The sequence below is a fragment of the Oenanthe melanoleuca genome, chromosome Z (genome assembly GCF_029582105.1).
Source record: "Oenanthe melanoleuca isolate GR-GAL-2019-014 chromosome Z, OMel1.0, whole genome shotgun sequence".
Taxonomy (NCBI): Eukaryota; Metazoa; Chordata; class Aves; order Passeriformes; family Muscicapidae; genus Oenanthe; species Oenanthe melanoleuca.
Window position 1 is genome coordinate 12,987,382 of NC_079362.1, and position 26,346 is coordinate 13,013,727.

The following is a 26,346-nucleotide window of genomic DNA, read 5'->3' on the forward strand; positions in this document are numbered from 1 at the left end:
TAGGCAAATGAAGCCTGTTAGCTAGCCTAGCTGTACAGAATTTCAAGAAATGTTAGGTACTCACGAACAGAGTTTTTTTCAGTAGAAAATGCCAGTAGGGCAGGTATTTCTAGATTCCTGATGCTTGAGAGTGGGTGCTTAGAAGTGTCTCATTGGTAAGACTTGGTAGACTAAGGACCTGTCTTCTGCTTGGAATGCTGATAAGCAAGCTCTCTACTGTAAAAAGCAGTCCAGAGACCACCTTAAAAAACAAACAAAAAAACCCCAAAACAAAACAAAAACAACAACAACAACAAAACAAAACAAAACAAAACAAAAAAAAAAAAAAAAAAAAGGAGCAAATTAATAATAATAAAAAAAAAACTGACAAAAATCCACTTAGTGGTGGATGGAGAAAGTGAAGTTGGATTATGATAGCCTAGTGATTAGTACAGTTGAATAGAATGGGACAAGTACTATCTCTGTTCTCTCCTGTATCAGAGGTTTCAATTGTATTTTCTGTTAATCAGAAGTTCATCCTAACCACCAAGCTGAAAAGTGTGTAGGTAAAAGCATCTGCATCCCTACATTACTGCTGAGGATGGAGTGTGAGAAATAATGAAGTTAGCTTTTTTTCTCCAGAAAACACATTTATTGGCCAGCAAGTGCTTGCTAACCAGAACTGTGGTGGAAGTGATGCCTTGGGTTTTAGCTTTTATATTTTTCAGATTATCTGCCACTTGGTGTGTAACTCTGAAACTTCACATTAAATGTTAGTAAGTTCTCTTCTAGACTAAACAATCCCTTCCTAGCTAGAAAATCAAGGACAACCATTACCCAAAAAGCATAAGCAACAGTGAAGGGAAGGGGGCAAGCTAGGGGCTTGAAACTTGATGACATGGAGCTGTGGTTGGACAATTGACCCCAGTATGCAGATGAACCAAAACTTAATAAATGTGTAAAAACTGGTGACTGGGAGCCATCTTGAATTCAAGCTGGGTGCAGCCCCGGCCAGGCTCTTGTACTGCCCAAGGTGTATCCTTTTAAGGCCTTCCAATAGATACCTATTTTATTCCTTTTAACTCTGTCTATTCTCTTGTTCCAGATCAGTTTCTCTAGGCATTACTCCATCATGGGGTCCCCTATGGGCTGCAGGTGGATCACGGCTACACTGTGGACTTCTGTGGGCCTATAGGGCACAGCCTGCTTTACAGTGAGCTGTCGGGCAATCTCTAAGTGCCTGGAGGACTTCTTGCATGCCCTTTCTCAGTGGCTTGGGGTTCTGCAGAATTGTTTCTCTCAGTTTTTCTCACCTTCCTCAGCTGCTGTGCATGTTCCTTATCCTTTCCTAAATGCCTTATAGCAGAGGCATTGCCATCATGGCCAAGGGGCTCAGCTTTGGGCAGCAGCAGGTCCATCTTGGAGCTGACTGGAATTGGTTCTGTCTGACACGGAGACAACTTCTGGTCTCTCACAGAAACCACCGCTGAAGCCCACTCACTGCCAGAACCTTACCAGGGAAACCCAATGCAGGCACTTACTTGGCAAGGAGGACTCCTTTTATTCTTAAGAAGGTTTTCTCAGATTTCAGTACAGTGAAACTGGATGATGGATAGTCTCTTTTGGAATGGGAACTGTTGTAATTTTTCTGGTAGAGTGTGCTGGTTATGCATTGAAGGCACCTGAGGGGAAGGCATACTTAGAAGTTTTTTCTATGAGAACTTCCTCTGTTAATTGATGGGACTGATTGGAGGCTGATTTAGTTGTTGACAGCCTGAGAAACCAATTGGAGAAGTTATTTTGCTCCATTAATCCATATTTTTAAAGCAATAAACCCCAGGAAAAACCCTTTTTCATTTCTGGCCTTTCACAAGGTAACATCTGCCAGCCTGGACTTTTTCCCATGCTGCCCAGGCCAGGCAGGGGTAGGCTTGGGAGGCTGCCGAGCCCTCCCGTCATGGCCACAGCTTGGTGAGGCTCTGCCCTGCCACCAGCTTGGAGCAGCCGTGGGGTGGCCGAACCTACCCAGCTACGCATGTGACCTGGGTGGGGGAGGCAGCTGAGCCCTGCTTTGGTGTAGCTCCTCTATGCCCTTCCTTGCTGGGCAAAGTAAAGACAGGTGCCGGTGGGCAGCCTTCGCGCAGCTCTCCAGTGTGGCCCAAGTGTCCTGAGATCCTGGCACTGCTCCAGCATGGCCGTCTGCAGCCCCCTCCATCTTCTGTGTGAGATTTTAACCTTTCCAATGCTCAGATTAGGTTTACAGACCTTCAATCCTTTCTTGAGTAAGGGGAAAAAAGCCAGAAAGAACACACAAAGGGCAATAAAGTAGAAGCCAAGTTTTAGATGGAAGGAAAATGAGGAGATGCTGTGAAGGTTGGCTAAAAAAATCTTTTTATAAGCTATAAGGGTGGACTGTATTACACTAAAAATACCTATAAACTGTGGAAAAAGACGTGGGGCATTGAAGTGTTTGAAAGATCCTTTGCCCTGAAGGAAAAAGGGGATCTTTGTTCGTGGGAATAAAGTATGAACAGAGAAAAGAGCAATGAAGAGAACTTTTGCTTTTGAACGCTTCATTCTTAAAAGTAAACACCCCATGAGTTTAACATGGTCCATAAACACAGTTTGAGGGTGCTGTGAAGATGGGAAGATGTTAGTGGAAAATAAAGCCATGAGAGAACTGTTTCTTTTTCTTCCTGTGGAAAAAAATCCTTATAGCTGAACAAGAAGAGACTCCTCTCCCTAAGGTAAACTGAGATTTAAGTTTATTTATTTAATGTTAGCATATTGTGACATCTAGAGCTCAGTGTTTGTTTGATGCAAGATTGGAGCAGGTGACCTAGTTCCTGTAAAGCTAAGTAAAGCGTGATGCAGTTTTATAATAATTTTTTTTTCTTTGTTACCTTTTTTTAGCCTCTTTCTTGTCTGTTAATTTGGACATCAATGGAGTTTCTTGCTTAATGTTGCTGAGCAGAGCTGAGTTACTGAAGATTATGATAAACTTCATAAAGCTTTTGAAATTTATATTTGATGAAGAGAGCTGAAGATTTTTCTAAGCCTCATGTACTGTACTTGGACCTTATAAATTCCAGTACTCATTTGAAACCCTTAGATCCCCTTGAATTTTCTGTGATTATTGTTTGATTTGTTTCTTTGAGGGTTTTTCTTTCTTGGGGTTTGGTTGGTTTGTTTGTTTTGGTTGTTTGGGCTTGAGGTTTTGTTATTGTGTAGAAGTGTTATCAGGCAGTAACTATAACATTCTTTGTGTTAAGAGATTAAGAGATATTGGGATAGAGCTGCTCAATAAATTTTATTTAGATTTAGTCCATCTCAGTAAAGATCTGACAGCTACTGCTTAGCATCTCACAGGTTGCATGGTGGAACAGAACAACATCTGTATGTAAATGTTAATTTTTTTATTATTGATTACTTGTCACAGGAGAAATTTTGTGTTTAAATTCTGTCCAGCTTTAAATTGAAGAGAATATTTATCTCTTGCTGTGTAAGGAGCAGCAGTAAACAAGTCACGTATGGTTTACTGCCTTCAGCAGCTTGTGTTTGGCATCCTTTCCCTCTTTTTCTGCCTTTTGACTATCCTGTCTCTTCTCTCTTTCTTGTTGTTTGTTAGACCTGAAAAAATGCTATTGTTGAGTAAGGGTTCTTGCTAGTAGTTCTAAAGTCTCACATTTAAGGTTTACCTTTTTTTGAATCATCTGTAGAAAGGTGTCACAAATGCACGGAGAGCTCTTGGGACTGGAGTGCTTGGTGCTCTCAGCTATCAGACTCCACTGATCCTGTCTTCCTGTCTTATGCTTCCACCTTGTTTCCTCTTCATGATTGCTTTCTTGCATCACCAGTGACCCAACAAATTGTCTGTCTTTTATTTCTTGCACCATAAATCATACTGCAGAATTGTTTTAAAACAGGTAAAATGCCTCAGCAGGAGTCAGGCAAACATTTCTGCTATTAAATGTACTGTTAATTAAAATATTAGCTATAGTGGTTTTAGCAGGAAGATACTAAAAATCTTTTGTCAACTTGAGAGTATCTGAAAATTGCTATTAACATTATTTGTGTTTTAATGATGTAATTTAAATTGTTGGAAGCTGATAAAGTTGTGATATGCTTACAGCGGTAAAAACTAAAACTTTAAAATAAGCAAATTGCAGGTGGAGCACAGAGCAGCGGTCTGTTTTGTTACTATTATGTATGTATATGTGCAGAGTCGTGTAACAGATGAGTGGTGCTTATGATTCTTTGTTATTTGTTTGATAAATTCCACAATGTAAATGTCACCGTTTTGATATAATGGCATTTTAAAAAGTTGTTTTACTGAGTGGTGGGTAATTTAAAAATATTTTGTACTATTTAATGTATGATGTGTTGTCTTTTTTTCTTGAGATAACTGATAAGAAGCACTTTTTCTACAGTTTTGTTCCATTAGTTTCCATTAGTGTGCAGTATAGAAAATGTATATTTGATCTTCTGATGGCTGCAGAGACAATGAAGAAACTCTGGTGAAATGCTTCTGTTTGTACAGGAGTTGAATATGTTCTTATTAGTATTCAAAATGTGATCGTTAAAACTTTGAACCTGTTTTTTATGACTGCTGAGACCACTGCTGCTGTGTTGAGCTGATTTGTTGCTGATAGTTACTGGAATAGTAATCTTTATTATGGTCTATGTAAATATGAGGAACTGGATTCCTGAGCTGCTGAAACATGTGGAATGGGGACATGAAAACTGTGGATATATATCTGTTAACACAGTGAGGACTAGATTTTGGTTTATTCTTTCAGAATATACTTTGGAATTCCTTTAGAATATTCTTGTGAAAATTAAGAGATGTTCTGTTAAAAAAAAAAATCTGTAGATTACCATGGAGGTAAGCAGAAAACTTGGAATGCAGGGCACATGCTATCAAAATCTCCGATTTTATATACTTAGAATGCTGTTTTATTCTTTTTTGGGAGTTTATTTTTTGAGGGTTTTTTTTTTTGTCCTTTTGGCCAAGACATCATGTTGCAGATGGCCATACATTTGGTTGAAAGGCCTTTTAAGAACACCAGTACAAAAAAAGTGAAGATTTTTAAATCTATAAGCTATGAAAAAGAAGCCTTGTGTAATAGGCGAGGTTTAAACAGAACATAGTCTAGTTAATTTTACCTGGAGAGATCATAGCATGGTGGGAGGTTGTTGTCTGGATGTTATTCATTCTATCTCTTTGGAAATAGGTCAGTGTATCTTCCAACATAAAGCTTTGAGTTTTAACTTGCTTACAGTGCAGTCATTCATGGCTGAGATGAGTACATAATTGTCTAACATTCACTGTCTAATGAGGCTTATGCTCACGCACCAAGTGCAAGATCTAACATAAAGTATCTCTGCCCCTTATATTGCTGCTGCTGCTCACTTCTTAATACAGAAAGAGGGCTGTGGAAAGACTTGCATGCTCGAGGGTTTGAAAAGGTGTGCCAGGGAAGAGCAGGGCTTTCCCTTGAAATGGAGCTAATAAATCACCCCTCTGAATTAGTATAATTTTGAAATTAAGGGGCTCTCAGGCAAAGATTTAGGGATAGGAACAATAGTTCTTTACTAGTATATCTAACAAGAGAAACAAAACAACGACTATAAAATTAGCAACAAACAGAACTGTAACTCAGTTCCAGTCCTTCTCGGAATGCAGGCACTTTAACTTTGGTGCAGTTACTGTCACCACTGGCAGTGAGGTCTGGCAGATTCCTGGTGGACAGGGGCAGATGTGATGATCCCCCACAGCTGCAGGGGTGTTGGGGGTGATGGCAGCTGTGTCCCAGATGGGAAGAGATGGAAGAGAGGCAGGACGCTTGGAAAACGGCAAACTGAAGTAGGAGGACGTCCAAGCAGGCGTGCTGGGTCCAGCAACAGAAGAGGCAGCTCCCGGTGTTGGGATGGTAGTGCTAGCAGCAACACCTTTGTCCTCTGAAGCCAAAAGTAAGCAACTGCCTCCCACTCTCCTTTACCTGGTGCTAATCTTCTAACCCTCCTTTTTTCCCTTGCCCTCTGAAAGAAACTCCCAAAAAGGCAGGGAGGCTCTCCATCCCCACATCTCAAGGTCTCAAGGACCTAGCCATCAGTGTGTGTTAATGGGAAAAAATTCCACAGGCAGAGAGGAAAGGAAAAACCAACCGCCAACAAAGGGGCAGCCAGATGGAATTCTGCATAGGGCATTATGTTCTGGAAGCTTCTTCAATCAGCACTAATAGTATTTCTGAAGCAGGAAGACAGCTCCATCACCTTTCTCTGCCATTTATTATTTCTTCTTGGCATATACCTAGAGTACTATGTGTTTACTCAAGTGTGGTCTTACTGCATTTTTGATGTCTGATAACTGTAGATGGTGTTTGGGAGACTTGTTTAAGTTGTTCACTGTAGTTTCAGTCACTATTTCTCTGCTTGTCCTTTTTCTTGGTTTATTTTTATTCCACATACCACAAAAAGGAAGGGAATCTCAATTTTTGTTGTAGTATTTGGGGGGAAAGAATTTTAATTCCCATATTCCTTCTTTATGAGAAAATCTTAAGTTTTAGAAAGCTGTTAAAAAACTGGTTGCCAGTGTACAGATTTTGGGTAGTGGGATGGAAAGTAATACACGAGGAACTTCATTTTTTAGCTTTATTAGAGGTTGGGGGGGTGTCTTTTTTAGTTTTAACACCTTTATAAAATTCTGTTTTACTTGCCAGTCCATGTTGGCAGTAACCTCCACTTTTCTGAAGCTTGTTAGAAATAGGATTTGGAAAGCCCACTTTCTACCATGTCATAAATAGGATTAATTTACCTGAACACCCAATTTCTAACTCTTGTGACAGTCAGATGAATTAGGTATTAGAAATTTTATCTTGTTCTTATTGCTTGAAAGGCAAACAGCTACAGTTTCACATTCTAAGGGAAAGTAATTTTTTGTTAGCAGAATTGAAGGGCAACAGATACATAGCAAATTAGTTGAAGAAATAAATATTTTTAATCCTCTTTTGTAAGCCCAGGATTCTTATGCTCATAGCTCAGTTTCAACTTCTGGATCGGAAGTTTCTGTATTTGTCTTGGGGTGATTTTATCTTGATACTTTATTCCCTAATCATCTGCTGTATGCCCAGAAATGTCTGCAGTGTCTTTAAGAAGGTTCAGGGGGTGGGGCCAGAGCCTGGGTACACGGGGCGCGGGCTCTGTTCAGTCTCTCTTTCTGTGGGTGCTCCGGATGTTGCATTCCTCTTTTTCTTGGATTGGGTTTTTTGCTAGCTTGAAGCAAGAAGATTTGTTTTTCCCTTCCCTTCCCGTAGCCTGGAAGCTGTAACGCGAATCCTCTCAGCGACTTACTGGCTTTTTGTTCCCTTGAACTGTTTTGATATTGGCTTGTTTTCCTTTTCGGCCTGTGGTGGGGGCTGGCAGGGCCACCCTGAGACAGAGACCTCAGAGGAGCTGAACCAACACGAGAAAGGACATTAAAATCCACCAACTTCGGCTGCTGCGAGGAAGAGACCCACGCCAGAAATTCATCTTTCCCGTGTGCTCTGCTCTGGGCTGCTATGCGATCTCCTCTTTCCCTTCCCAAAGACAAAAACAACCAGCTTCTGTTTTGTTTTCTGGCCACGCAATCAGCCTGTGTATTTTTTTTTTTTGCCCGGGCATTTTTCTGAGTTGTTTTGGTTGGTTGGTTGGTTTGTGTTCTGCTTTTGGTGGATGTCTGGATGTGTGGAGGGTATGTTTCTGGGAATTGATATCTAGCATTTATTCAGTCCTTTTCTATGCCTTATGGGCACCCTCCGCTTGTTGTTTGTGTTTGGTTTTTTGTAGTTGTTAATAAGCAGGGGGTTTTTCTTTGGTTTTTTGTTTTTTTTTTTTTTTTTTCACTTTCACCTGCTGGTATCATTTTCTCTCATTGGCAGAAGAAAAGGGAGTTATTAAAGGGCTTTTTTTCTTTAAAGGAAATGCTCGTTCTAGGGCGTTTTCTCCTGAAATTTGTCTCCAAAGCCGGGACAGTATTGTTGACCCACACCTAGCCTCTGAATTAGGACAGATTCTTTCTGGGCAACTTTTGCTTTGATTACCATCCCCCTTTACAGGAAGCTGAATGGTTGACCACTACTGAGAATTTACTATTGCTTCACTTAGTTCATAGGACAGCCAAAGTAATTTTGACTGATATTTGAAAACAAATTCAGTTTTGCTGAGACATCACTGTTGAAATGGCACTTGTGTAATGACCTACAAATAAACAACCTAATCCTTTGGATCAGATGAGCTTCTAAACAAGTAACTGCATGTTAATTTTTTAAGTAGTAGTGACATTGTAATTAATATTATGAAGCCATATACATCTCACAGCATCAGTTACCTTCTTAAAACAATAGATGCCTGCTCTATGGGTCTGTTTCTGTGTACAAGTTATTTTGCCAGTATTTTATTTTCACGTGGCTGGTTAAATATGTGTTCACCACTGCATTAGTAGTTAGAAGTCCCTTTCTTAGAAGGCAGTGCTTGTGTCCATCTCTATAACTTTTGATTTTTCAGAGTGAAAAAAGGCAACACTTTGTTGCAAGCTGTTGCAATCTTTCCTATGAAAACAGAATACATTATGTTTTCATAGGAAAGATTCACTGGAGTTTTAAGACTAGGGTTTTTTTTAATAGTCCTAATGGTGGTATTATGTTTTTCATTAGCACTACTGTTTGCCGTTGCCATTTGATCACAGAACTTCTGTGGAATAAACAGCCGATGACATGGATAGTGAGTTAAATATTGTAAATATTGGAGAATATTTTTATTGTATTTTTCATGTACAATACTCTCCACTTAAGCCTTGTTAAGTTAGGAAGAAATACTTTTGCCAGCTTTTACTTCTGTGAGTTATATTATCTGTTACTAAAATTTATGCATCAGTAGTTTGATAATAATTTTGCAACTATTCTCCATGCGTGCTCTAAACATAAATGTAAAAGTGTAGACTATATATGGTGTGCAGTGTTTTATTTCTTATGCTTTGCTCAGAGGTACATAATTGTCCAAACACTTTTTCTGGATGAGGTGAGTTTATTTTATCTATTTTATCTTCCTTTATCAAGTGTTCCTTTTTTTTTTTTTTTTTTTTTTTTTTTGTCTATTTCTTGTAGGTTAAAAAGTCATACCATCTCAGGGAAGTAGCAGCACATTGTGGGTTTCTTGGAGCAGCAACTCTAATCAGTTATGAGCAGATGATAACAAGTTAAACAGTGCCTGGTAAACAATGCAATCACGGTGGCAAGCCTGCACAAGCAACATCAAAGAGCAGAGGACTTTGGTGTTCCCAAGTCAGTAGGAAACATGCCCAGGATCTCACCTGTCAGAGTGCCTGCAATTTTTACCTAGATTTCTATAGGTCTTGTAACCATGTCTGTTAATGCGACAGAGAATGATCCTCCCAGATTCTTTGTAGGTGGAGAAGATGGAGAAGGATTGTTGGATTCAGCCAGATCTACAGATTATGAACACTTCTATGACCATGGGGAAGAAGAGGAGGAAGAGTATGATTCTGTATGTATTGTAGGGACACACATTTAGTATTTTTTGTTCTCAAGCATTATTTTTCTTTTCCAAATATTTTTTTTTAAATGGTTTCTAAAAATATTTTTTCATAATATTTTTTAGTATTTAATTGTTTTTCAAAAATGGCATTAACTGATGTAAATCTAGCACTGAAGTGGTGTTCTAAACTGAGAAATTGTTCATATTCAGATAATGATCTGTCAGTAATGCCGGGAAAAGAAGGATACTGGAAAATTAAGTATACCTTGAACTGTGAAGTAGACGTGCTTGATATTAGAGAGTTTCAGGGCAACTGAGGTTGATGTGCATGATTTGCAGACTTGATTTGGATTCTGAGAATGAGCATGATGATGGCATAAGCCTCTGTTTTATTTATTTGGATAGCTGGAAGCAAAAACAATTATTGGGAATTTTTCTTTTGTGTGCTGTCAACTGCTTCATAGTTTACTTTTGATTTTTTTTTTTTATTATTCTTTCTTGTAGTGGTATATTGAAAGCGCATACTAAGTTAATCTTAAATTATACCTTAGTTTATTATCTTTATAAAGTGTTCTGAATTGTATTTGAGCACTGTGCTCACCAATTTTTAGTTTGCTTAAGACAAACTCTTAATTTTATTATGCATGAGTCATCGTCATTTTTTTAACTGTTAGTTGTTTGTTCTTCTTGCAACATTGCACTTTATGGAATAGATTACATTTTCACTAATTTTAAATAAGTCTAAAAAGTTTAAATGCAAGACAGCATTGCTAAAGACTTCCCATGATTAAAAATAACGTGGAAATGCAGAGTACCTGTTCAAAATTAGCAGCTCAAGTAGTTCAAATCAGTGAGTCTGTTTTGGCAAGGGAAGGTAGCTGGCTAGGTTTTCAAAAAGCAAAAGCACAAATTAAAGGATTGTTCTATGGGCTTTTTGTTTGTTTCCTTTATAGAGCAGAGTAGGTTGGCTGTTGCCTTTAGAAATACCACTGACAGAAAAGAATTATTGAAAGTTTAACATGAAAGTAAATACAGAGTATGCAAAAAAAGTGAAACAGTTTATGCAGTTAATAGTTCAGAAACCTGGAAAAGTAGTTTCTTGTTTTCTAATTTTCCTTTCCATAATTTGTGTGTAATATTAGGTGAAGAGAGGACTTGTGGCTGTTAATTAGACATGAAAAAATAATTGAAAAATGAATTACTAGTTAATTTCAGAGTAAGCTGTAAGTAGGTGAACTGTATGCCACAGTTTCACTCTTGAGACATTTTTTGTGAGGATGCAGTGTTTTATGCTGTTATGCTGCATTTTGTTATCTGCTAGCAATTTACCTGATTAAAAACTAAATTAAAGGTAGCACACAATTTTTAAGAGAAAATACCTGTTCTAGTATTGTGCTGCTAAAACCTTGTTGTGTTTTGAGAACATATAATTATTGCTTTTCCCTTCCTCCACCTCCTTTCCAGCCACCGGAAAGACAAATCGCAGTTGGGATTTGTTCAATGGCTAAGAAATCAAAGTCCAAACCAATGAAAGAAATTCTTGAACGCCTCTCCATGTTTAAGTATATAACTGTAGTGATATTTGAAGAGGATGTTATTTTGAATGAGCCAGTAGAAAATTGGCCTTTATGCGACTGTCTCATTTCTTTTCACTCTAAAGGTAAATCTTTTAATAATACCATAAATACTTGTGACAACTAAATCATTTAAGCTCTTTGAAAGTCCTTTTAGGTTTTTTGTCTTGCAGTTTTATTGGATTTTCCTTTATCTTCTTTAATATAATATAGCTGATTTTTAAAGTGCCAGTTTTTAAAGTGATACTGTTGACATTGCTTGAGAAAGTCTTGTCTGACAAAATATAAGAATAGCAGGTGCAGTAGTTCAATATGTTTGAAGCCAGTGGAAATAGTGATGTCATGCAAAGGATCCTAACTATTTACTGGTAATGTGTCTTGTATTTTAATTTGTTTTTCTTAATAAACATTTTAGGGTTTCCACTGGACAAAGCAGTAGCCTATGCAAAACTCAGGAATCCATTCATAATCAATGACTTGAATATGCAGTATCACATACAAGACAGGTAAATAACACTAATCACCATCTAAAGCATGCCATTTTTGTCAGAGACTGTAAAAATTTGTCATAACTGCATAAGCAGTAATAATAACTGCAGTTCCAGTGTATTGTCCCTGCCCATGATGGAGGGTTTGGAACTAGATGGTTTTTTACATCTCTTCTAATTCAAACCATCCTGTGATTCCATGATTGTACAGTAGTTTAAATAAAATTACAGTGAATGTTACACCGTATTAATGTATGTTTTCTGGGATGCGTCTTAAGGTGTGTTTTTTTCTTTTGCTGTTTTTACATTGATATGTCTGAATATATTAGGTTAGAAATTTGGTGATACATTTTTCTAAAGCTTAGCAAATAGGAGTGTTTAAACTCTTAAACTACCTATAGGATAGGTATGTATAGCATCTGTACAGAAAATTGTAGAATTCATGTGATTTGCAGGTTTTTTTTCTGTAAAGGTGATACTTAACAGAAGGTGTTGATACTCAAAGGTCATGTGGTTATTGAAAGCGAAGTTTCTTTTGAAGCTGAGGTCATGCATAGCAAACTTTAATAAAACAATGATGATGAAAATATGTAAACACTGGAGCCTTCTGAAAAGTGAGCAGACCTCCTATTTTGGATGCCTTCAGTTACTGTTCTGTATAAACTTAAAATGAACGGTTGAAAATCTCATTTAACAAGACAGTTGTTTTGTGAAAATGTCTATTGTGCAGCCAGAGAGGAAAGTACTGGCATTGCAAAGTGCATTTTTATTGATCCTGAAGAGATCATTGCAAAGGTACTGCTGTGTCCGTGACCTGTATAGCATTATATTAGTAAATAGAGTATATGTAACCTTACCCTGTGTTATTTGAAAAAAAATTAGTGTTTGTTTTTCTCCTCCTTTACTCATGGACTGTAAAGTGCAAATATTAGCAAGATTTCCCGGCTCATTGGGCAGTATTTGTTCTTTTCTTCTAGAAGAGAAGTCTATAGTATTCTTAAAGCTGAAGGCATTTTACTTCCTCGCTATGCAGTTCTGAACCGTGATCCAAACAATCCCCAAGGTAAAAAGATCAGAGAAAAAATATCAACCATTAGCATCTCTTTGTTTCCACTGGAGAACAATATGAACCTGATGGAAAACTAGATTTCACTGCCTAGACAGTTAATTTTTGCAGTTTGATTTCTTTGCCAGCATTTGAAGTGTTGTGGATTGACCCCTACTGGCTGTGGGGGGCAGTATGTGATAAAGAAAATAGGTTTGAGGCTGTGTAAAGCACTGTTCAGTATTACCAAAAATATCAAGACTTTTTTTGTCACAAGTCCAAAACATAGCACCATAACAGCTGCTGTGAAGAAAATTAACTCCATCTCAGCCAAAGGCAGTACAAGTATGCAACTAAGAAGTATGATTCTGACACCATACATCTTACAGACATCATAGAACAACTAGAATATAAGGGCCTCCTTACTCAAACTGAGTTTCTAATATGTCACCAAAGACAGCAGCATCCAGGATATTCTGTTAACCACAATTATTAGTAATTTTCCATAGGAAAGTCATGTGGACAGAAACAAGTCAGTCAGGCTATTAAATTCTTCCCTTTCTGAACATAAGCAGTCATATATTTGAAATCTGTTTTAGATATACCTGCAGATACAGTGCTTTGAATATAAATGAGAATTGATTCTTTGTGTACCTGCAAACAGACAGAAGCTTTTCTACTAAAATGAAGACTTTAAGAAACAGTAAGAGATGGCAATGACAGGTCAAGAGAATTTTGCATTAAAATGTCTGTGTGATCTAGGGGGAAAAAAGGACATGTTTATGCTTCAGTAGTGAAATAAAAGCTGCTGCTTACAGTTAACAAGTATTGAATACCAGATTCCTGATTGCTGATACCAAGGGACCTAATCTTATATGCAGGGAGCATTTATCACGTGGTATGCGACAGTTTTAACCATATGGAAGGTACTGTGGCATCTGACACTACACTGTGTGTAGTGTTCACTTGCCAGCTCCCTGCTATTTCAGAGAAAGGCACTGAAAAAATAGACAAGTAGTTCTTCCCTCTCTTCAAAACGTCTCAAAAATACACCACCTTATGCAGCTTACGCACCTGCAGGAGACAATTTCCTATCTGTCACTTAGGGAATCAACACAAATTCTGGAACATAGTATTTAAATAAAATAATGTAGACATGATACAGGAAACAAATACTGCATGGGATCATCTGTCGTTGTGCAGTCAGTAACAAATCAGAGAAACAAAGATGTAATAGAATATTATTATTTCAACCTGCAAATTAATGCAGATCTCTTAATAATTGTATGCCATTAGTATACTGTTACAGCTCTGTTCTTTGCACTGTTCTTCAGAATGCAACTTGATTGAAGGAGAAGATCATGTAGAAGTGAATGGAGAAATTTTCCAGAAGCCCTTTGTAGAAAAGCCAGTTAGTGCTGAGGACCACAATGTTTATATTTATTATCCAACATCTGCTGGAGGTGGAAGCCAGAGGCTCTTTCGAAAGGTGAGATTATGGTGCTACAGCTACTGAAAAGCTTTAGATGTCTAATAGGATTGCAGAGTAATTCTGTCAAGTCCTGCTCGCTTAGAAGTAGTGGCAGATCAGAGAAATTTCAGGAGAACATGTAGATTGGCCTATGTTTCTTGCAGTAGATAGCTACTGCAGATTCTTAGCACACACCATTCTAGAATCTTACAAAAATCTTTTGGCAATGGTCAAAAGCTTGCTTCATTTGGTAAGTGTTTTTGCAGTACAAGTGTGTTATTTTAGGTAGTTTTAAAGTTTCTCAGGCAGTGCCCTATGAGTTTTTTAATGGAAAAATACATCTTTCAGATTGGCAGCAGAAGCAGTGTTTATTCTCCTGAAAGCAGTGTGAGAAAAACAGGCTCCTATATTTATGAGGAATTCATGCCCACAGATGGAACTGATGTGAAGGTATGACAACTGCATGTTCTTATTTATATTTAGAACAATGAAGTGCTCAAGCACCTTGTCAGTTTTAAAGGTAATAGTATATCTTGTTCAAGGATTAATTTTAATTGAGTTTTAATACAGTTCATGAGTAAAGAATGCAATTCTGATTCTAGCTAAACATAGTACTTGTAATGTATAGCAGCTGTGCTTGTGTTGTTAGAATCAAGTGCTGGAGGCTTGCTACCCAACATATTGTCTTTCTCTTTTTGTATTAGTGCTAGAACAGCATCTTCTTTCCCATGGTAACAGATGCTGCCTATATATTTTATCTGAAGGTTAAAGATTACAAAGAATCTAACTGAAGTAGATCTTAGTATGCTAATTAATAAACAAAAGTTACTTGCTAAAATATTATAGAGTCAAAGAAAATAACCTTTGTGGACCTTACCTGTAATAATTTTCCCTCTTTCATTCATTTAAGTTCTTAACAGAGGTAAAGATTAGGTACCATAAGAAAATGCTAAAACAGAGTGATAACAAAGTAAGGTAAACCAGCCATGCGTGAAGATTACTTCCTTTATCTTCATTTTGGCTATTTTAAGCTCATATCAAAACATGTGAAACCAATGTTTTACCAACATATGTAAGATATAGCCATATTAAAACAAAAAAGTGCAGGTGTAGAGATTGTGAGGTCTAATCCAAAAAGCCATATTATTATTTGCAGTCAACTTCTTAGTATCACTCAGTGGTGTATGAGGGCAATACTTATTTAATGTTCTCAGAAAAATGCCCTGATGTACTCTTCTAAAGATTATTCTGTGCAACACTTTGCAGTAGGTTAATTTGTGTTTACACATGTTTGTATAAGAGGTTTCTGAACTTCCCACAAAGTTTCGTACAAGAAGAAGAGATGCAAATGGCTTGAGGGATAGGGACAAGTTGTAGTGACTAGTCATCAAGCAGCAGTGGGCTTTTAACATCTTAAATAAATAATGGATTTTTTTCAAGACTATTTATATTAGGCTGTTCCACTAAACCTACCCTCTTGCCTGAATTCACTGAGTTGGCAGTATTGGCACTCATCTGCTTTAACTGAATACGTTTTTAATCAACACTTAGAGTTTGTTTTTTAATTGAAGAAACTCTAGCTTATTTTTGAGAGCTGCTGACAAAACTCTCCTAGCATACACCCCAAGCCCTTCAGTGAGCATCAAAACTGCAGTAGAGATAGCACAGTTGTTCTCTTAAGCTCCTGCCTTGTCATCTTAAAGCTGATAAGATCCTTTGTTTTGTCCTGTATAAAACATAAACATACTTTTTAAATTAAGAGAATCACTTAGTCCTGCAGCCAGATTTCCATAAGTAAACTGAAATAATTCTCAAATTAACTGGTTCTTCAGGTTCTGCAGGTGTTTTGGAGAAGAAAACATTTACGTCTCTGTACCATCATAACTGAGTAATTATTTTTTATTAATTGAGTTTTTATAATGACTCTTTTTCTCTTTTTATCCTAGGCTGTCAGTAAATGATGTGTTCTCTAAAGGCAGAGAATGCCCCTGAGGAAGATACTTTAGTGTGACCTTTTCAATGACGAAAGCAGCTAGTATCTTTCAATGTTCTTGTCACATTTGAGTTATATGCATACATTTTGCAAATTTACGCAACGTAATTTAAATACACTGGATCAAGAGCTTTTTTTCAATACAGGTGTACACAGTAGGTCCAGACTATGCTCATGCTGAGGCCCGAAAGTCTCCAGCTCTGGATGGCAAAGTAGAAAGAGACAGCGAAGGAAAAGAAGTGAGATACCCAGTCATCCTGAATGCAAGAGAGAAGTTAATTGCTTGGAAAGTATGCCTTGCCTTTAAGGTGAGCTGATTGCTTTCCTATCTCATCAAACATTTAGCGTTAATTAATTGTTTGTTGCATGAAACCTCTGTAGAGTTTTAGTGTATGATCCAGCAGTGGTAATTGCTGTGGAACTCCTACTAAGGTGAAAAGTTAAACTTCCATTTCTACATCTTTTTTTTTTTTTTAATCAAGAAGGGCTCTTTCTTTAATGTATTGAAAAGTTCTGGATAAGTTGCTTGTGTTGCATTAGTTCCCTGAATTTGCATGTTGCTATTGTGTTTTGCTAGCCCACAGTATATGTATCTTTTTGGTGTACATTTTGATAATAGTTTCTAAGTTGGCAAAACACAGTTTCAGTAAAGTTTTTGTAACTTCTGTTGCCAGATACAGACAATTGTTAATTTGGTATTGACATGATTAAGTACTTACTGGAATAAATTGATAGTAATTTGATAGTTTCTATTTTTGTATAATTTCAAGATTGCTATATAGTTATAAGGATTCTTTTGTACAAAACTTCCTTCAATCTCTTAACCTCCTTTTACCTGTGTTATAAAAAGGTTTTCAGTCTGTCTCTTTAACCTGTGTGTGCTTGTGATGGAATTCTGGAGCCTGTAGGATGTGAGCTCTATCAGCAAAGTGGGTTTTGAGATCTTAAAAAGTAATCTGTTTAAACAGTTTCTAGTATCATCTGCTAATAATGTCAATAGAATGTCAATGTCAAAACTATCTTGTCAAATTTTGATAAAAGTGGTTTTTCAATTTTTTTTTTGTAATTTCTTGCTTGCCATCCTTAAAAACTATATATAGTGGGTATCCACAGTGAAAGGGGGACTTGTAGGCCCATGGCTGCTGTAAGTCTTGAAGTTCATGCTCATGTGAACCTGACCTTCAAGACAAATACTGCTAGAGATAGGTGGGAAGTATAAAATCAAGCTGGGGATAGAAAGTTAAGAACAGGAAGATGTTTGGGTGATGTGGGTTCCATGAGGGTGTCATGGAACTGACATAAGATACTACTTATAAAGTGTGTCATGTTTTGGTCATGTTTTCAGATTAATACCCTGTTAAAATATAAAGTTTATTTAGAATATGCAGTCCTAAGTCACTTGAACTTTTATTCTTTAAAACAGCAAACAGTTTGTGGCTTTGATTTGCTACGTGCTAATGGACAGTCCTATGTTTGTGATGTGAATGGCTTCAGTTTTGTGAAAAACTCCATGAAATACTATGATGATTGTGCTAAGATACTGGGGTAAGAATTTTCTGATTTATTTCAGATTTGTTTATTAACTCCCTTGCATATTACTGTAGTTTATGTACTGCCAAATTTCTTATTACTATTTTTTACTTATTACTGTTAATTATTTCTTATTACTATTATTTATTAAAAATAAAATATCACATTAAAAGTAAATAACATAAATAATTAAAAAGTATGATTAAAGAGAATCCTAAGCCAATAAATAAGTACTAACTAAATTCCTAATTATTAAAATTATCCCAAGCATCTGAGTGTTTAAAAGTGCTTTAAGCTAACTGCATAAGTATTTCGAGAGCAAGATTAAGTTCTTAAAGATAGCTGAGATCTTTTCAAGTAGTGAAGCACTGCTGGATGGTTGTGATTGCTGCTGTTCAATGTGTCCAAATTGCTTTACATTGTCCTTGATCTGAAACCGGTGTATACTTGTACATTTGTGGATTTCACACTTGTAAAATCAAACTGAAATAGAATCAAGGTGTCTTCTATCTTAACATCTTGCCTCTGCTACTGGAGGCAAAAAAAGGTATCATGTGGAATCATATAGAATTGGGTACAGAACTCTATGCCAAGGAAATGTACTCAAAATAGGCTAAGCCCATTGTGATTATCTTTACGGTCAGATTTCACTAATGAGCTACAGCATTACTTTTTGCATTATCTAATTATTTGGAATCTTATTTTTTGAAGAATTTTGCAAGTTTCTTCAAGATTTTTAGGAGTTATGTTTTGGTTTATTCTACTTTGGGATAGACTTTTTCTTCCCTCTGTTACTGCTTCTTACGTAGATATAAATCTGAAGTTCTGTGGATTTTGATGAAATATTTGTTAAACAGAACGTTAAATGTGCCAGCCTTCTTGAGGAGGAGACTGCATTGTAATTTTATAGTTAAGATGAGAGACTACTTATTTTTCCAGTTTTATCACAGAAACTTTTGAGAAACTACCAGTGAAAGATAGCAGTTAATTCTTTGATAAGAATGGCATGGTGATTATTAGGCACTTTTTGTTAGGCAGTGAAGCCAATTGTCTGCAAAATCAAATGAACACAAATTCCTATTCAAGGAACTCTTTTAGGAATGGGAGTTGAAAAGCTGAAGTTCATTGTAGGTACAGGGCCAGTAGTCTCATGTCACTGAAGCTCTAAATTACTAAATTGTCTTTATTACGCAATTAAAAAAACCCCATGCATCTATACATTTGTGGCTGCTCATACTCCAAAACTACATTAATAAAAATGCATATATATAAGCTGTTTGGTTTGGAGTTGGCATGTGTTGTAAAATCTGTGCTTTAAACTTACTTGATTTGTTTTTTTTATTTTAAACTCCTGTTTTAGAAATATCATAATGAGAGAACTTGCTCCCCAGTTTCAAATACCGTGGTCAATTCCTTTGGAAGCTGAAGACATTCCAATTGTGCCAACTACCTCTGGAACAATGTAAGGAAATAGTAGCTTCACCAGAATTGTACAAACATCCAATGTAACTTTTGTGTGAATCTTTTTTTCTCTTTACAAGGTGTGCCCACACTGGCCTATGAATTCTTGTTTTGTGTGCTGAAAACAAGGAAGGAATCACAATTGCTATACCAGCAGTCAGAGTTTCTCACCCTTAGTCAAGCTGAGTACAGAACTGCAGATTTTCTAGTGTAGCATCTGTTGTGCATAGCTTCCACTGCTAATTGTTGTTCCAGCACCAACTTAATATGCGCTTCTAATAAACATGCTCTCTCATTTAATGATCCTCAAAATCGTTGTTTTAAAAACTACTTGAAATAGATATTCTATAGTTACCTAAAATCAGTATTTGTATTTTATACCTTGCATCATTTTCAGTTAACCTTTATATTCTTTTGTATACTTCCATCACTTCTGTAGCTATGTCAGATGACTACAACTTTGTCAATTGTCATGATTGTGGTTGGTTTAATATTAAAGACCCCCTTGTGTACAGACTTGTGAAATACAACTCTTAAAATTTCAGGATGGAGCTTAGATGTGTTATAGCTGTAATACGCCACGGGGATCGAACACCGAAGCAAAAAATGAAAATGGAAGTAAAACATCAGAGGTAAATAGAATCTTGGTAAAAATTATTTTCCATGTTTTAGAGTATAAGATTTTGGGGCTAAGCAAGCAGTGAATTAACCAGGAATTGCACAATTGCAAGGTGCTTTTTGTTTTGTTTTCTTTGAAACCTAACAGTTTTAGATAATGCAAATAATTACAAGTGTGTAATTACAAGTTGTGTACCTCTCTTTCTAACAGGACTGTCAACTTGCTTGTGCAGATTTCCTTCAACACATGCTGTGCCTTGTGAACAGTCCTGTTTGGTTTTATGGAAAATGCCTTTGTGTCTATAAATGTCTTTATTAAAAATAATGCAGCAGAAAGTATTTCTGGTTCTCCATTAGGCCATGACTTCTGCCTTCTGCCTTTTATCATAATTATTCTTGTATGCAATATTGTATTTTGCTAGTTGTATTTCTCAAAGTTTAATGACTCTGAATTTCTGGCAGATACCATCTTTACATTGACATTCATAAGACAACTTATATAATTGACCTGGAGCTAGGTGCAGTTTCAGCAAAAAGCAATTTTTTTTTTTTTGAGACTATATTCTTGCATTAAGAACATGCTGAAGAAGTGTAGCACTGCTCACTTGGTGTTTTTGATTCCTTTCTCTGTTTAGGATAATTATTGAAGATTAAGAATTTATATAGCTGCATATTCAAATAGTGTACCATTCAAATATATAGAATATATATATTTATTTTTTTTTTTAACTACTTAGCAAGTCAGTAAGAGAACATTTTTGGTGCTCTTATTTCCCTAATGCATTGAAAACTTTCTGGGGAGATGGCATTTGAATAAAACTTGATTTGGCCTCTGTACTGCAGGTCTTAACCTTTCAAATACTGTAAATTTACTAATTTTAGATCACTTTAAGAGCCTTCTGTTCAATTAGTAGTAATTTAATTTATTAATGTTTTTTTAAAAATTACTTTCTTTATCTTAAAGATTTTTTGATCTCTTTGAAAAATGTGATGGATATAAATCTGGAAAACTGAAACTGAAGAAACCAAAACAGTTGCAGGCAAGTTTGTGTTAATTTTTTTACTATAAAATTTTGTAAGTAGAAATCTGTTTATTTAATTAAATCCTATGTTTCCTTCCTTTAGGAAGTGCTTGATATAGCAAGGCAGCTCCTTGTAGAACTTGGGCAAAACAATGATTCTGAGATTGAAGAAAGTAAAGCAAAACTTGAACAGCTAAAGACTGTGTTAGAAATGTAAGTGTCTAATTTTCAGGCTTCATAGGAATGAATGAATTTTGCCTATTCTGACTTGTTTCACCAGTTACTGTGTGGGTTGCAGTGTTATCAACTACATATTAATATAATAATTCAAGCACAAAGTTTTTGCAGAGAAGGGATGTCATGTTAGAAATAGGCCATCACTGTTTTTTTTTTTCTTTTTAACTGATTGCTGTATCTGGTGTCTCAGTATACGTTCAACAAGAGGCTACTTTCGTTGATGTCAAATATTGTCTTCTTGCATGCTTTTAAAATTGAAATACTTGTAAGCAGGGTCTGCTTCTTGCAGTGTGACATAATGTCTGATAGAGCCAGTAAGAGCTTTCACCATGCTTCCTTGTCTACTTACAGCAAACTTTGAGAATTGAAGATAAATAAATTGTTATGTATCAAGCCTAAAATAGAAAGTAATTTAAAAAATACCTTTAAAGCCCAACCAAACAAAGAAAACAACAGAAAAGAATAAGACGTCAAAGGTTGTTAAAGATCTGGGATCTTAGACTGTGAAATGGTAATAGGAGTTTTTAATTTAAAAAAAAAAAATCAGGGAACAGGCAATTATTATTAAAATTTATAGTAATTGTTTTATATACTGAGTTTTGCTTGCGAACTTAAAGGGCTGTAAAACCAGTGGCCATCTACACTCTTGAGACCCATTTCTGGATACTGATAACCACTGTAATTTTGGATCTGAATAGTAAATTATTTGTGCCATGTCCAATACTGCATTGTTGGGAGGGGGGTTGGGGGGTGGGAGGGTTCCAGTTTTGTGTTCAGTGTTGTAAAAAACCGAAATAATGAGTGTTTTAAGATGTTTAATTTTAGCACAGTTGTTATTTCTGCTAATTCTGTGCTTGTTGAGTTAATGTTTATTCTAAGGAGTGCTTCAATAAATGCTGGTCAAATGCACAAATCATTAACTAACAGATTTATTATATCCTATTACAGGATTTTAGCAGTTTTGGAGGAAAATATTTTAAATATTTCTCTCTCTTTTCCCCTCTAATTTTTCTCTGTTCCCGCTTAAGGTATGGGCATTTTTCAGGCATAAATCGCAAAGTTCAATTAACATATCTTCCTCATGGCTGCCCTAAGACTTCAAGTGAAGAGGAAGGTATTGTATTACTTTAGTACCTAATCACTTAATATTATGTGTTTATAATAGTCGTGGACTACTGGTATAACATATCTTGATGTCAAAAGTGTGAATATTTTGTTTTGAAATAATGTTTGTAATTAGCAGATATCAACAGTATTTTAATCTGCTGAATTGTACACCTAAAACTCTGTAAATTTGTCTTCTAACCCTGCTCTTTTGCAACAGAAGAGTAACATGAAAAGAAACTTCAGTGATTCATCAAAGCAGTGTTTTGAGTCAGTGTACAAAAGTCTCACTCAACTATTATTATCTTTAAAACATTTACAAACTGTAGAGTGTTTAGCATCCAATTTGTTTTAATTTTTCTGTCTGGATTTACTTTTTGCTTCAGATTTATACTAAATATTTTTCACAGATATTCTCTTCATAGTTTTATTATTTCAGTTTTTCTCTGTTTAAAGTGCCCATTTAGTTCACCAGGTCAGTATTTCCTTAATGTTAGAATGCTAATAAAGAGTCATAATGTTGAAGAGATCCTTTGATGAAGCTTTTCATAGACCAAATATTTTTTTGTTCATTTAGAAAAAAGAAATGACCAGTATAATTCACTACTAAGCTCCTCTCCCTGTGTACAATTAGATAATAGAAGAAATGAGCCATCCCTGCTTCTGGTTCTAAAATGGGGAGGAGAGTTGACCCCTGCAGGCAGGGTTCAAGCAGAGGAGCTTGGAAGAGCTTTCAGGTGTATGTATCCAGGCGGACAAGGTAAAAAGAAAATTATAATAATAATTTTCAAAAAAATCAATTGAGTCACTTTTGAAGATAATCAAGTGCAAGATAAGAGTTTGAGCAAAATATTTGTTTGGTAGGAGATTATGCTGGATTTCCTGGATGTGGTTTACTTAGATTACACAGCACTTACCGACATGATCTCAAAATCTACGCTTCTGATGAGGGACGAGTTCAGATGACTGCAGCAGCTTTTGCAAAGGTACATTGTGAAATAGTATTTTCAGTTCTAAAATTCTGATATTCTCAGGTTTGTTTTTTCTTTTGGAGTCTGGTAGAGATTTACAATATATTAGAAAAAGCTATTTTCAAAGACTAGTTCAATGTGAAAAGGTATCCAGATAATGTGCAAAACATTTGAAAATCTTTGAGCAGATGAAGACAGTTTTTAATTAAACAGCCCTGTCTGAGGCACTTTTGTCCTGCAAGGCTCTTCTCTGTAAGATTATGTGAACAAGCTAAAGTCTGTTCACTTGAAGTGCTAGGCTCTACTGCAAGTATTTGTCGTACTCACTTCTCCATGGATCTTTTACAACGTTGGATTTCAATTACCAAGACTGCTATCTACCTACCTGTATTTTCCTGACACTTGTAAGAGATCCAGGGCAATGCCGATGCTCAATAGTTCATCAGTAACCTCTGTCAAAGAATTTTCCTGGGTGTTTTCCAGAAATGTTGGTTCCTTGTCCCCTGCAATATTGCCATGGAAGTATCCAGGCCAAGAGTACCCATGGAAACAAGACCTGCAGTTAGATGGCTTTCTCCACTTGTGTGGAGAAAGTTTTATCCGTTTCCTCTTCTAATTAGGGTGGTCTGTAGCAGAGGCCTACCATGATACTGTGCTGTCTACCTGGCTTCCAAAAGGTCCTATATCTAGTTACAGCAAAAGTCCATTTGTGTGAACTATCCTACAATATCTCTGTAATTTGAATTAACTTAAAGCTCTACAAGTCTTCAGACTTCCTGTTTCTCCTATTTGTTTCTATGCTGCATGTGTTTGTACAGAAATATTTCAGTCATCTGACCTGCTTTCCCTTGGTCAGCAGGCTTGAAGAGACACCACACCATTTCCCGCTTTATTCCAGAGCTCTTCCATTGCCAGAAAAGTTTCAAAAGTTTCCAGCCTTCCTCATTTTGGAATTCTCCATTCACCTCTTGTTCAAAGCCTTTGATTATCCTGTGACTCACACAGCTTGGGCTTTTGCCTCTGTAGAGTCTCTGTAAGACCCTACCTATCTGCTTTTTATCCTGGTAGATGCTATTTGATTTGCAAATTCTTCACATAGCTCCTCTCTGGTAACACCAGTCCTTGAGCAAAGCATGTCACCCATTAAGTTAGGCAGCTGTTGCTTCCAGCCTCAGGGATAAGGCACCTGCACTCCCCACAATCCCAGAACTGAACAGCTGGTGTTGGGGAATGTTCTCTGTGACATGTCACCATTACTGTTTTGCACCATCTGTATCAATCCTGCACACTAGCAGTGTTTAGGGAGCCATTTCTCTGTAAATACGTGTATTGTGCCCCTGTTTGTCTGACCCACAGCCAAGTAATACCACCTTGAATTTAAACTAATGTTTTGGGCATTTTTTTTAAAGATACTAATTTTTTCATCTATTTACCTGAATAATGGTATTGTTTGCTTCAGGGACTACTGGCCTTAGAGGGAGAGCTGACTCCTATTCTTGTCCAGATGGTAAAAAGTGCTAATATGAATGGTCTATTGGACAGTGACAGTGATTCTTTAAGCAGCTGTCAACATCGTGTTAAAGCAAGGCTCCATGAAATTCTCCAGAGAGACAGAGAATTTACTGCTGATGACTATGATAAGGTTAGCATATGATTAGTTTCCCATGAAATAAAAGAAATAATTATGAAATTTCCTTTGCAAAAGTACTACGTAGTAATTTTATGTATCTGTTTTGCAAAAAATTGTTTGGGTGCTTGCAAATAGTTTGAACTGTAAAGGCGGCTGTACCAGCTGTGGCTGGAGATATTTTGTCCTGTGATTTGGATAATCAGAATAGCTACAAACTTTGAAGTAGAAGTAAACAGGAATCTCGTTTCTAAACCTTTTTCCCCTGTTTCATTAAAATATTTTAATTCTTCAAGAAATGACATTATAATGTTTACATATTTTGTAATATTTATTTTGATAGTGTGTGGTGTTACAAAATGTTTTCCTACCTACTGCAGTTGTTTCAATCGTTAATCTGCTGCAAGGTCCTTTTTTTTGACTTAGAATACTAAGATACTGAAAAGCAGTAGAATACTTCCAGTGAAATGAAATATCTCATTAAAGTGCTAAATTAGAACATAGTAATATAGTTTATGTTGATTTAGTACAGAACACATCTTTGTTCCTGGTTTTAAATGTATTGTTTGTTACAGTTAAGAAACTTCTTTCTCTTTCAATTGCTTTTATTCTGTCTCATATAAAAATTAGATAGAAGTCCTGAAATAAGGTTTAAGCTTAAACTGCTATTTTTGAAAAAGTATTGAGAGCAAATTAATTAAGAATAATATACTCTGTGTGGATTCATTTAAAAAACATATAAAGTGTCATCCACTTCTAGCAGTGGATTCAACAGTAATTGGAAAATGAAAGGATTTATTGATGTTTGTTATATAGATATAATCAGGTTTGAAATGTGACTTGAACTAATAGAGTACTCTTCAGTCACTCAAAGTTACTAAGTTTTGGGATTATAAAGCAATAAAAACTTTTGGGGAGTTCATTAATTTGTGGAGATTTTTAAATTTACTTGTGATTTGGGAAAAGTATATGGGGTTTATTATTCCTGGCCTCCCTATTATGTATAAGTAATCAATTTCTTGATTTACATCATAATAGGAAGATAGGAACTCTTTTCTGTTAGGTAGAGAGCAGATGTTTTCCACATCCAAATTAGTCTATCCATTTCAGGAAACTGAGGAAAGTGCAAATAAGTGTGTGTTTTGTGTATAAATCACTGTTTCATATCATTGGTCACTTTGGATTCTGCAGACTTTCCTGAATAAGATAAGGCTAAGCCTCACACATACATTGACTCTATTGTTTGAGTGACACTCATCTTGATGGTAATAGGTTGCAGCTTTTACCATTTCTAAAATTAATTTAGTTTTGAAGAACATCTCATATGTTGTTGCTATACGTGCATTTAAAGGCTTTCTTTTTGTGTTTGTGTCCTGCAGTCCTGTAGAAACAAAAACCTAGGACAGGAACAGGCAAACTTTGTTTAAGGTATCAGTTACTATAGCAAATTTGGTTCCTATAGAGCAAAAAATATTTTGTGAGGTGTGTAGCCTAATGACAATATTTCTAACAGAATTTACTTTTGTAAGCTTTTGAATACAGAAGCTACTTGAAAGGAAGATACGGAGGCTTGCTAAGTATATACAAAGTTTTAAACATTTTCCCAAGTTGTCTTGGAATAAAATAAAGGTTTTTTGAATTCTTGTAGTTAACTCACATTTACTGTATAGAATTAGTTGCTCTATGAAT

General features: G+C 36.1%; 1 protein-coding gene across 13 annotated transcripts in view; it reads left to right on the top strand.

Annotated features, from left to right (window-relative positions):
* PPIP5K2 (diphosphoinositol pentakisphosphate kinase 2) overlaps window positions 1-26,346 on the top strand; it is a 48,664-nt gene that overhangs the window by 2,241 nt on the left and 20,077 nt on the right. For 6 of the 13 annotated variants that reach the window (XR_008842530.1, XR_008842531.1, XR_008842532.1 and 3 more), the window contains exons 1-17: window positions 7,191-7,714; window positions 9,126-9,525; window positions 10,981-11,176; window positions 11,506-11,596; window positions 12,556-12,641; window positions 13,958-14,112; window positions 14,443-14,544; window positions 16,234-16,395; window positions 17,511-17,632; window positions 18,978-19,079; window positions 19,624-19,710; window positions 20,661-20,740; window positions 20,826-20,931; window positions 21,984-22,069; window positions 22,694-22,819; window positions 22,924-23,045; window positions 24,490-24,672. Coding sequence is in view for 10 of the 13 variants with exons in the window: in XM_056513581.1 (XP_056369556.1) it covers window positions 9,382-9,525; window positions 10,981-11,176; window positions 11,506-11,596; window positions 12,556-12,641; window positions 13,958-14,112; window positions 14,443-14,544; window positions 16,234-16,395; window positions 17,511-17,632; window positions 18,978-19,079; window positions 19,624-19,710; window positions 20,661-20,740; window positions 20,826-20,931; window positions 21,984-22,069; window positions 22,694-22,819; window positions 22,924-23,045; window positions 24,490-24,672 (1,950 nt within the window). In the remaining 3 variants the exon portion in view is untranslated. Of the gene's footprint in view, window positions 1-4,152; window positions 5,953-7,190; window positions 7,715-9,125; window positions 9,526-10,980; window positions 11,177-11,505; window positions 11,597-12,555; window positions 12,642-13,957; window positions 14,113-14,442; window positions 14,545-16,233; window positions 16,396-17,510; window positions 17,633-18,977; window positions 19,080-19,623; window positions 19,711-20,660; window positions 20,741-20,821; window positions 20,932-21,983; window positions 22,070-22,693; window positions 22,820-22,923; window positions 23,046-24,489; window positions 24,673-26,346 lie in introns of those variants that run through there. The other 7 variants (XM_056513591.1, XM_056513586.1, XM_056513585.1 and 4 more) reach the window with 2 other exon arrangements.